This window comes from Mauremys mutica, chromosome 3 (assembly GCF_020497125.1).
Source record: "Mauremys mutica isolate MM-2020 ecotype Southern chromosome 3, ASM2049712v1, whole genome shotgun sequence".
In the NCBI taxonomy this organism is placed as follows: domain Eukaryota; kingdom Metazoa; phylum Chordata; order Testudines; family Geoemydidae; genus Mauremys; species Mauremys mutica.
In genome coordinates, this window is record NC_059074.1 from 155,412,822 (window position 1) to 155,425,185 (window position 12,364).

The 12,364-nt window shown below is 39.0% G+C and overlaps 1 protein-coding gene across 7 annotated transcripts in view; it reads left to right on the forward strand.

Annotated features, from left to right (window-relative positions):
• LCLAT1 (lysocardiolipin acyltransferase 1) overlaps positions 1–12,364 on the forward strand; it is a 223,294-nt gene that overhangs the window by 69,380 nt on the left and 141,550 nt on the right. For 6 of the 7 annotated variants that reach the window (XM_045010360.1, XM_045010363.1, XM_045010361.1 and 3 more), the window contains one exon: positions 12,161–12,329. In XM_045010360.1, coding sequence (XP_044866295.1) covers positions 12,165–12,329 — 165 coding nt within the window. In that variant the 5' untranslated portion in view covers positions 12,161–12,164. Of the gene's footprint in view, positions 1–9,301; positions 9,356–12,160; positions 12,330–12,364 lie in introns of those variants that run through there. The other variant, XM_045010364.1, reaches the window with a different exon arrangement.

Here is a 12,364-nt window from a genome sequence, read left to right on the forward strand (position 1 = left end):
AAAGATGCATTTAGAGTTGTTACTTATTTTAATTATCATAAAAGAATATAGGACTGGATACATTCACTTAATCCTCTACTTTATCTCTGATGACTGGGTTTAAAAAAATTAAATGAAGTCAGTTTTAATGATGTGGCACATGTTTGTTCCATAGAAGCAGTCCACACCACAGTTTAACACACTTGATACTCCTTTTTGGAGAGGCCAGTATTTAAAGAACAGGATCAGGAGTAAGATGTGTTGGGGAAAAATGGTGTGAGGAAACTTGCAAAGCATGTTGCTTGTATTGCGCGGGCTGCTTTGTCAGTCTGTGTCTGTAAAAATCATTGCATATTTTATAAAAGGACATGCTACTTTGAAATCATAGCACTTTGAGGATCTCAAAACAATATTGTCTGTCATGTTCTCCATATAAGTTATATCCATTTTACAGATATATGAACTGAGACGCAGAGGTGAAGTTACACGCCTAAGTAGAGCTTGAAATGGAAACAAGTTCTTCCTCTCAATCTGTTATATGGAATTCTGACATTCAAACATGGTGCTATCTAGGTGCCAGTCTCCTGCTCTAATCCCAAGGTTAATAAAAGAACTGGTAAGAAAAAGTTTGACAGATCAGTTTTCCATCAGAACATGTTTATTCAACATAATCGAAACGTTCCACGGGAACATGTCGACTCCGTTTAAACTTTCTGCCTGGTTTCTTGTCCGCCTGCCTGGCTGCCTGTCTCCCACATGGCCTAGTTGGTGAACAGCCAGTATCCCCATATCTCTGGGTTGCCCGCCTGGTGGGCTGCCCAGTTCCCATGCTCCTGCAATTGTCCACCTGGCAAGCTCCCTGGGATTGCTGGGCTATATAAACTCCAAGGCTTTCTGGCTGTTTGCCTGGTGGGCTGTTGAGCTCCCCTGCTTCCTACCCAGCAGATGAGTGGAGCAGGCTGTCCCCTCAGGTGGCTAGGGAACTGTCCAGAAATTTAAGAGGAAACCTGTTTTGGTTCTTCCAAAACAGACTTTTTCTCAAATTTCTGTCCCATGAAAAATATGGCATTTCCACCTTGTTCTGATTTGAAACCTTTTTTTTTTCTTTCCCCCAGAAATTCAAAATCCTCTGTCAGAGGTGAATTTTGGTTCCAGTACAGTTCTACTTAATAGTTTCAGAAAGAGATACTGGACTAAATAATCAAACATCAGTTTGTAGCTAACTCACCTACTGCAGGATAAGATTTCTGTGGGAAGGTGCTGTAAATTGAGAGTAAATTGGGTTCGTGAAAGGGATTCCTGGCTCGCTGTCAAACTCTCTGGTTGGTTTTAATTGAAAATAGTGTGTAGTATTCTGGTGCTTAATTAAATAACCTTTGGTTACCTTTTCCACTGGTAACTATTGACTAAAAAAGGATGCAATTGAATCCCTCTTGATTCGAGGGAACACGATTAATATGCAGGCAGTTTATTGCCAATGGCTATCAAACTGAAACATTATACTGACTGGTAAGTATTCATGTTAGCATTGTTGCCTTAGAAGCAATAAAAACATTGGTTTATTTATTTAGTGATGTAATAAAACTTGATTTGTCAACTGTGAAATTTCAAATATTGGACCTGTTTAATTATTACATAAAAAGTGTCCCTGTTTGTTGGGCAGTGTTGCTTGATCCATATTGACTTTTTTTAGAACTTTAAATCATTCAGAAACTGGCAATGAAATGTGAAGTGTGAGCTCAGACTTGACTACTGTGTAACTGCTACTAGCCACCTTTAATTTTAGAAGCAGATGAGCCATTTGTTTTTAACCAAATAATACGAATATATTTCACATCCTTTCCTCCCTTCCAAGCCATGGAATTCTTCACGCATCAATTCTAGTTTGTAGTAGAGAATAGACTTTTCACAGATCCTGTTTAAAACATTTTGGAAACATCATCATAACAAGTTCTGGTTTGGCAGTCATTTCAGCTGTACCTTGAACAAAAACATGTAACTAATAGGCAAAACATGAGCCAAAGACTGACCACAACAGAATATCTCTACTTTATATTATTATTTAAAAAAACACTGTTCACATAAAATATTCTCAAGTGGTTCAAGAATGGATTCTCGTAAAGCTGAAGTTTACAAAAATGCAACTGTTTTGGAAAGTTATTTCTGTCCCATCTTAGCCAAGAATGTTTAAAATTAACTGAAATGTAAAACAAAAATTATATTTTAGGAATTACTGTTGCCCGTTACCTGGAGACAGAAAATATTTTTGTTCTGCTGTGACAACAAGAATATGTGAATGACTGTACAGTACCCCAATAACTTGGAGTTCTGCCACAAAATAGGTGAAAAATTACAAGCCCAGTACCAGGGTAGCAGCTCTCTAATAGTGTGCAGCTTCAGACATGAATCATAACCTAATCCTTTTTTGTCCTTCTGCATGCACCCCACCCCACAAATGGAAAGTGATTTTGGAGTAAGCCAAAGCTCTTGTGTATTACTGATAAATCAGAAGTGCTGAGAATATCGTTCCTACCATAGGAAGATATGGTTGTCAACAGCAATAAAAAAGTACTTTTCTACTTGAAAAACATTTAGCTGAGTAACGGAACATAACTTCCCTCCTGATCCTTTAACTCATGAAGCATGCATCTTTCTTATGAAGCAGTGATGATAATAAAATGAATTATTTTTCTAGGTTTTTTGAGATGCTGCTTTGCAATTTTTAGTTCTTAAGTCAAAAAGAGAAGGGATGGTTATTTGATCACGTTTTGCAGTTACAAACTGATGTTGAAGTTTGAATTTTATTGGTATTTCTTGTATGGAGTCAAGTATCAGAGGGGTAGCCGTGTCGTGCTCATGCTGCAAAAACATCTGTTAGTCTATAAGGTGCCACAGGATTCTTTGCTGCTTGTATGGAGTGGAGTTGTAGCCAGGTGCGTCCCAGGCTATTAGAGAGACAAGGTGGGTGAGGTAATATCTTCTATTGGACCAACTTCTGTTGGTGAGAGAGACGAGCTTTTGAGCTACACAGAGCTCTTCAGGTCTGGAAAAGGTACTAAGAGTGTCACAGCTAAAAACAAGATTGAACAGATAGTTTAGTTCTCACATATTTTAAGGGACTATTCAAGGTAAAATGGCCAATGAAGTCATAGGAAAAAATGGAGGTTTAGTGGGTAACAAATTGTTGTAATAAACCATAAAGCTGGTGTCTTTTAAAACCATGTTTTTTAGTCTCTAGCAAAGTTATGAATTTCAGCTTCCAAGCTTGTCTTTTAAAAGAATTGTGCAGGTTTCTTTTGAGGATGGGGGCTGATAGGTCAAATATAGAGTGATCACTTTGTGAAAAGTGTTCACCCACAGGTGGTATGGTGTTTGTGTCTTTTATCGTTTTCCTGTGTGAGGTCATTGAGAATGTAGTGTTTTAGGTTGGACAGAGAGGCTATTGTAGAATGCTAAAAGATTGTCTGCCACCTTTAAATGTTTTGGGTTTATACTTGCTGCCTCTACACCACTTCCAGCTGGTCGGAGAGATTTTATCCCGGCTCTGTATCTTGAAATAGTCAAATCACAAGCTCACACGGCTGGTTAAAAATATCCATTTTGAAATGCACATCTGAAAGCTGTAGTTGAAATTTGAAGTGCTAGATTAAAATATTTAAGGCTTTAAAATATTTTTAGGAAGAATGTGGAATGCTATATCTGACCTCCCTGTCCTCATCCTACCTTCAAATGATGAGCCTGGGAGCTTAAATTCATAACTCTGCTAGGCACCAAAAATCATGTACTCAGTAGAGACTCTGGGCAGGTCTACACTCCAGATTTACAGTGATGCAGCTGCACCACTGTAGTGCTTCTGGTGAAGATGCTCTAAGCCAGTGGTTCTCAATCTGCGGCTCAATCAGCGCACAACTGCGGCCCATGTGACATCCTCAGGGCCATACAGGTAGTATTGGATGCGGACCACAATGGTAAATAGGTTAAGAACCACTGCTCTAAGATAATGGGAGAGAGTTCTCCCATCAGCTTAATAACTCCACCTCCATGAGAGGCGGTAGCTATGTTGGCAGGAGACATTCTTCCATCGACATAACACTGTCTATATTGGTGCTTAGGTCTGTATAACTACGTCGCTCAGGGATGTGGATTATTCGCACCCTTGAGCAACATAGTTATGCTGCAGTAATTGTGTAGTGTAGACCAGGACTCTAGTTTATGTTTCATCACAACAATCTATAACCCATTAACTCTCCTTTGTCCTATGACTGTATTGCCTTATCTTTTGATTGTGTATTAATTATGTTGATTACTTACGAATCCCAAAGTGACAAATGAACAATCTGAAGTTTGGAAGGTTCTAGTCCCAAGATCAGGCACAGTGTTAGAATTAATTGTAAATTGGGAATCATGATATGTATGGTTGCAACATCCTCACACTTAGGAAAAAGCTTCAGAATTTTCAGTAGTTTTATTAACACAATTAGCAAAATCACAATCACTCCAGCCCAGCAAGGTAGATAGAGATAATAGGGAAAGAGCATCTGAGCATCATATACTCACATCATCCCTTGCAGAAAAACCTAAAGTGTTAGCTGTCATGATCATCATCGTCACCACAACCAGTGGTTGTCATCCTGGCATCTCCCATGGCACACAGGCTGGGATACAGCTTTTATAGTGTGTTATGCTGATGCTACTATGCCTAATGCACATTCAGCAAGGGCTTCAGCCTCTTTTCCTTATTTGGACTTCCAGACCCCACTAAAGTTGGGGTGCCCTTCTCCTATAGGTTACTAGACCTTTACCTCAAGCTTATTAGCATATATATTAATTCGTTGCTGTGGCATTCTTGTGGTTGGACATCTGCTGGCGTTGCTATCTTAAAATATCCCAAGCTGATAGCAGCTGGCATCTTGTGCCATATACCTGTCAGCAGGTTAGTCATTACAGTATTCTTTCTTGTGATACCTTATGATCTAGAATTACGTGTGGCTCGCTGCTTATGCTAAAGCTTTTTAGGCCTTGATTAGTTTAGCTAAGTTATTGTTTTACAGGTCTTGAGGCTTGTAGGCTCATTACATTACTGCCTTAACTTATACCTATGCCTTACCTAGCAAATACCTATTCTGTGGGCTACGCTGCAGATGTGTTAATTGCCCAGTTCATTTTGGTTTCTTGCAACACGTGTTAACTCCTTGTGCTTAACAGTCTTTTCCACCTTGTATTTATCTGTGACCTCTGATTACCTTTTCCAGACCTGAAGAAGACCTCCGTGGAGCTTGTCTCTTTTGCCAAAAGAAGTTGATTCAATAAAAGATACTATCGTACTTATCTTGTCTCTCTCATGGAATCAGGACTCTTTTTAAGCACTATAACTTTCTGAAAAGAAAATTCCCCTTGTCTACTCTAACTTCAGTTGTTGAAACATTCTCTAGTGTTCTTGTACTTTGCTATGTTGTCTTTCTTTTTATAGTCCACAGTCTGATAATAGTGGCTAAACCAAAGAAATGTAGAAGTTCTTTGAAACTCAAAGTGAATACATTAGAGACTTGTTTTCTATTGTTTGTGTGCCTGTTTCCTGTTAATAAATGTGATTTAAAGAGGCTATACTCTATCTCTTTTCCCAAACAGGAAGAAAGTTGAACTGGAGTTTGGGGTGAGCATACATACCAGTAATTTCAGTAAATTCTAACTCCAAAAACAAGTATTATAAATTCACAAAATTAAGATATAAGATTAAACTTAAAAGAAATCTAAACACATAAAAGTTGTAAAAATTTACCACTAAAGGTATCCAAGTGATCTTAACTTTGCCTTGTAATGGCACCAATCATACTTTCTCTGTAATTTTTTTTTTTAGTTAAGGTTTGTAGGATAAGTCCATTTGTACACGGCAATTAGACAGCTGTGGCTGACCCTGTGCCAGTTGATATGAGCTCACAGAGCTCAGGCTAAGGGGTTATTTAATTGTGGTGCAGACGTTTGGACTCGAGGCTGGAGCCCAAGCTCTGGGGCCCTCAGACCTGTAGGGTCCTAGAACCCAGGCTCCAGCCCAAGCCCGAATGTCTACACTGCAATTAAACAGCCTGTTAGCCCAAGCCCCATGAGTCCAAGTTGGTTTTTAATTGCAATGTAGACATACCCTTAGTGTTTTGCAGAATCTTCTCCCTACATTTTAGTATATGTTATTTAAGATTAAGGACTCCTTTTTATGGCTCTAAGAATTTTGTTTTGTAAAGCCGGTAGAAATGTGCAGTGACCATAGCACTTCCATTGTCTCATCTTTCCTTTTTCTCTTTTTGATAACATCTTAGAAATTAATATTCTGAGTCTGAAGAAATATTGAAAATCCCCTGTTTATATAGAAGGCTTCCCCTCCAAATACTGGAAGCCCCATTTCTGTTTAATGTATATAATCTGACAAGATCAAAGTGGTATGGCTGCAAGAGTTTTCTACAGGCAAATATAGATAGAAATCCTGGGTTTTTGAGCAATGTCCTATCCATAAATAAAGTGAATTTACTGTCTCAGATTCAATAGTTATTTTTCATCAATAGCAGGTAGTAACAGGACCTGTGAGCTAGATTGCTCATCTGAACTGTGTTCAGATTCTAATGTAAGCAAAAGGCTTCTTTGGAAAATAAATAATTCTTGGTTCTCTACCTGCCCTCTATCATTCGCACTATATTGTCTGTGGGACTATAGCCAGATGCCAAGAACCATCCTAATACATTAAATTAATTTGGAAAGAAGAGCCTTCCCAAAATTTTAATCTCAAATTATATTGTGTGCAAGAATTCATATAACCGTAACATGATTAGTCTGAGTTTTTCTTTTAACCTTTCTATGCTTACTTGACTTGGAAGCTTCAGCAGAATACTGTCCTTCAGAGGCACTTTTTGTGTAGTCTGTAAACTACTAAATAAGAGATTTTGCCACCTACATACCTTGGTATTTCTAACAGTAAAAACTATGATTTATGACAGCAAATATATTTTACGTAGTATTAGACATACGTATCATCTTAAATTCCACTCATATTCAAATCCTACTGCAGGCCCATTGATTTCAGTGGGTGTTGAATCAAGCTCAACGAATGGAGCAGCTGAAGTAAGTGGCAGAAGCAGCAATACTAGTTTTGTACAGTGTGTTTGGCAATATTGTTGCCACATACTAGGGCCCTACCAAATTCACAGCCATAAAAAATGTGTCACGGACCTTAAAATCTGGTCTTTTGTGTGCTTTTACCCTATACTATGCAGATTTCATGGGCCAGTGTTTCCCAAACTGGGGGACCTGACCCAAAAGGGGATCACAAAATTCTTTTAGGGGGGTCATGGTATTGCAACCCTTACTTCTGTGGTGACTTCAGAGCTGGGCGGCTGGAGAGCTGAAGGCAGGGCCCCACTAGCAGCAGCTCAAGAAGTAAGGGTAGCAATACAAATACCATGTCACTCTTACTTCTGTGGTGCTGCTGGCAGTGGCTGTGCCTTCAGAGATGGGCTCCTGGTCAGCAGCTGCCGCTCTCCAGCTGCGTAGCTCTGAATGCAGTGCCACCGCCAGCAGCAGCACAGAAATAAGAGTAGCAGTACCGCAACCCCCCTCCAAAAACTTTGTGACCCCCCCCCCCAACTCCTTTTTGGGTCAGAACCCCTACAATTACAACACCATGAAATTTCAGATTTAAATAGCTGAAATAATGAAATTTATGATTTTTTAAATCCTGTGACCGTGAAATTGACCAAAATGGATCATGGATTTGGTAGGGCCCTACCCATTACAAATAAATAGAATCCAAGTAATGAAATAAAAGGCTTTTTTGGCCCTTTTAATTAGGCAGTTTCAGTGGATTTCAAAATCAGTGTGTGCTTTGTCTGTATAAACACAGTGAAGCATAGTGAAGGTCAGAAAATGTTGAGATGTAGATAGAAGTGAAATCCTAACTAAAACAGTAGCAGTAGTGGGTAGTGATTGACTGTAGTCTTTATCTAGAAAAATATACCTGAAGGCAAGAATAGCATCTGCATAATCCAAAAATGTTTTGATGGGGAAGTTCAGGACTTCTAAAATTTTAGAAAGGGGTGGGAGTAAGCCAACAAATTACCTGTTCCAACACTAAAGAAAATTGGAAATAAACTGCAGTTTAAATAGTTGAATTTTTGGAATTTTTATAATTAAAAAAAATAAATAATTGGAGATTGGTATATCTCCTAGAACTGGAAGGGACCTTGAAAGGTCATCGAGTCCAGCCCCCTGCCTTCACTAGCAGGACCAAGTACTGATTTTTGCCCCAGATCCCTAAGTGGCCCCCTCAAGGATTGAACTCACAATCCTGGGTTTAGCAGGCCAATGCTCAAACCACTGAGCTATCCCTGGGGTGAGGGGGGCATGTGTTTTCCACCCTAAGCAATCTTTCTACTGAAAGAATAGTGAGGCCACTGTCTCTTTTTAGTATCTGGGGGAAATTTGAGTTGATGCCAGCTTCATATTACACTGGCATATCTCTGTGCTTGGGGAATCCCCAGCTGTCTGCTCTGGGCAGCTTTAAGACCCTTTGTGCAACTGGAAGAGTGTGCAGGAGATGTAGCAAGGCTGAAGATCTGTCTCAAGATCTTTAATTTCATTGTTATTGCTAAGGGAATCTAAGCCATACGGGGAGCAGGGCTCTTAACATTCAGTAAGCTTTTTGTTCTTCCAGTCCAACTACAGTTAGCATGTTTACTTCTATCTTCTCATCGCTGTCTCTCTCTCTCTAACCTTTCTTGCTTCCTGTATTATTTTTTTTCCTTCCTTGCCTTCCCTTGCCTTATTTAATTTTCCCATCTCCCTCTGCTACCACTACTTCAACCTGTTCCTGTATACCTTCTTCAAAGACAGAGAAACTCCATAACACACTGTGGATGGGGTGATTCTCTTGCATGACAGTGCTGTTCAGGTGATACCAGCAGCAACAGTTTAAAATTTGAGAATTAATCCCAAATTGTTTTTTAATTGATCTTGATTATATGACAGGGCATACACTCCAGGAAGGCAACCTCAATTCAGAGTTATTTCCCCAGGATTCCCCTGCTTGAGTGAGTGAAAAAAATTTCTGTGAAACTGTGGGTCCAATTCAAATAATTGAAGGTGACAGAAGAAAAGGTCTTTGTCATAAACAGATAGTTAAGGGTTAAAGTCTCTTTTACCTGTAAAGGGTTAACAAGCTCAGTAACCTGAGAAACACCTGACCAGAGGACCAATCAAGGGACAGGATAATTTCAAATCTCTGTGGAGGGAAGCCTTTGTCTGTGTTCCTTGTTTGCTCTGTGTGCTCTCTTTGGATCTAAGAGAGGCCAGACATGTCTCCAAGTTCTCCTGGAGTAGTTCCTACTATCCAATAGTGAGTATTAATTAGAAAGGCGGATTAGTCTTATAATTTGATTTCTACATTTGCAATTGTGTGTTTGCTGGAGAATATCTTTATTTCTGTTTGCTGTTACTTTGATTATTCTGAGAAAGGAGGTGGGGGGGAGAGCCTCTCCAGGTTTATAGGTTAGACTCTGTGTATTTTTGCATCCTGGTAATACAGAGAGAGTGTACTTTTTTCTTTCTTTAATAAAATCTTTTCTTTTTAGGACTTGATTGATTCTTCTCTTGTTTGCATTTTCAAGGGGAAGGGGAGGTGAATCCCTCTTTGTTTGATTCAAGGAGTTTGAATCAAGGTATTTTTCCCAAGGACTAGGGAAGGGGAGGGGGAGGTGAGTCCCTCTTTGTGTTGAGTCAAGGATTTGACTCGGCGGAGCAGGCTGGAGAGAGGGAAGGGGGGGGAGGGGAACTGGCTGTTTCTCTCTCTCTGGTGAGATTCAAGGGGTTTGAATCTGGGTTCCCCAGGGGAAGCTTGGGGGACAGGCAGTGTGTCAGACACTTTAAACTGACTGGTGGCAGCGAAAACCAGATCTAAACTAGGATTTTAGTTTAGAGGAGTCCATGCAGGTCCCCATCTTGGAACCCAACAGCTCCAAGTGGGGGAGAAACCTATGACAGTCTTAAATCTGGTCTCTGTAGAATTTTAGAGCAACACCGTGAAATACTGAAGCTAAGTTTGCATGCATAACTTTAACTATGCCCTCTTTTGTGAATGCTTTATGACAGTCTTTAATTACATGGTCACTAATTTTTCTCAAATTCAGCATAATATGCAATTTTATAGCCTTAAATAGATATATGTAGTAGCTTGTAACATTTCATTATTGTATGCTTTCAGTATTGTCACTGTCAGAATAGTGCCACTATATCTTGGACATTTAATATGAATTTTCTTTTCTTAAAGCATTAAAGATAAGCAGTTTAATAATTTTGACAGCACACACTCACTCTCACTCTCTCTCTCTCATATCCCCAGTGTGGACATACATACTCCAGAAGAGTGGAGTTTTTCAATTTAGCTTAAACCCCTTCTCAAGTGATATAAGCTTTAAAAAAAGGCACTCTTTTACTGTCTACTTGAGGGATTCTATCAATTTAATTTATATGTATTTAAATTCACACCTTAGGTTATGCCAAAATCATTTTCTCGGGTAGACAAGGCCTTAGATAGTCCATATATGTCAGCAAATTTTGACTTTTACTCTATTTTACTCAGTAAAATTTGGGGTAAGTACAGTTTTCAGTGTACTCATGTATATATAAAACTTTAATGAACTCTGTTTTTCTGGCATAAACAGGGTAGGACACAGTGTTTCTCAGGTTACTCATATGTCCAAAGTAGCAGAGCTAAGATTGTGCATGCAGTCTTAACTTTTGGCATTTCCTAACTTCTGAGTGCTTTGGTGTGCTACCTTAATGTTTGATTATTATTGCTGCTATGGAATATAAATAAGGCTTGAAAAGATGCTCAAGATCAAATATGTGTATTGTGGTGTACAAGACTTAATGGCTTACTTTTCCATTGCTCATTTTAAAATTGAAAGGTCCAGCTTCCTGTTTTCCTTATCCTAAGTGATTGTCTATCTGAGCTCTTATAATTCCTAAAACTGCCTGTTGGAGAGGAATTTAGTAAAGTGGCTGAGAAATCTGACTTCTACTTAACCTTTCATCTTAGAAACAAACAATTTGGTCCTAAATAGCTGAAAACAGACTATTTTTAGATTCTAATTTAGACAACATTTCCAGATTTGTTTTGTCATAGCATGATGTCTGCTAAATTGGAAAGGCTCTGAGCCAACAGAAACCCTTGGGGGTTGTGTTGATTGTTGGACACTAATCCATTAAGAATCTCTCTGCATTATATATTTTAGATTTATAACAAACTAATAGCATGGGCACTAAACTATTTTAAGTCTGGACTACTGCCTTATAAAACCAAAGGCCCTCTTATGTGTGCAAAGATCAGAAGTTTGCTATACTGAGACATTGCAACCTTTGATGATGATTCTCTTCATCTGGTGGCATAATCTGGAAAGTAACTGATAGGACCTGTAGAAATGTGGAAGGAGCTTCAAACTGGGTCACAAGCTCCGTTGGCCAGAGTGGGCTTGGAATGTTGCAGAGGAAGTTCATTTATCCCCTTTACAGGGTCATGGGGAATAACACTTTGTTTTGTTCTTTACTGATCCCTCTAATCTTTACTTGGGGTGTTGGTGGGTTTTGAAGAAAGCCACATGTATTCATTCTGCCGGGGGAAAGGGGATTATTGTAATTTTGGAAGAGGAAGCAAAGGGGGGAAATAGGAAAACCTTGCAGAGACTCTTCTAACCTCTGCCATCAAATAAGCTTAGTATTTTGGCTGTGTTAGAAGCAATTGATCAAAAGTGTTTGACGTGACAAATATCCTTCTGGTTTTCTATTCTCTTTGTAATTTTATGTAATAAAAATAGCATTGAGGAGAATTCAGAATGCAACGCATATTATATTAAATGGAGGAAATAACTGAAGATAAAGTTGATATAATTTTATGGCTCTCTTAATGTCCCAAGCTCCTTAAAATTATTGTGTTTGTTGATCTCAAAACCACTGATGTGTTGCCACATCTGAGGTGGAACTTTGCAGTTATTTAACAATGCGCCACAACATTACGTAATATTTTAGGACAAAAATGAAAAGCACCATATCCATTTAAAACTGTAGGTGTGAGATAATTGAAGATTAAGTAGGGAGAAAGTAATTACAAGTGTTTATCTAACTGAATGCTCACTTTGTCTTCCAGAGCCATGGTGTCATGGAAAGGGATATACTTCTTACTTGCGCTGTTCTTGGCAAGTTTTTTTGGGAGCATTTTCATGCTCAGTCCTTTTCTACCTTTGATGTTTGTCTCCCCGGCCTGGTATCGCTGGATCACTGACCGCATTGTGGCCACCTGGCTCACACTCCCAGTGGTAAGTTGCAATGTCAGTGTAATTATTATAGGGGG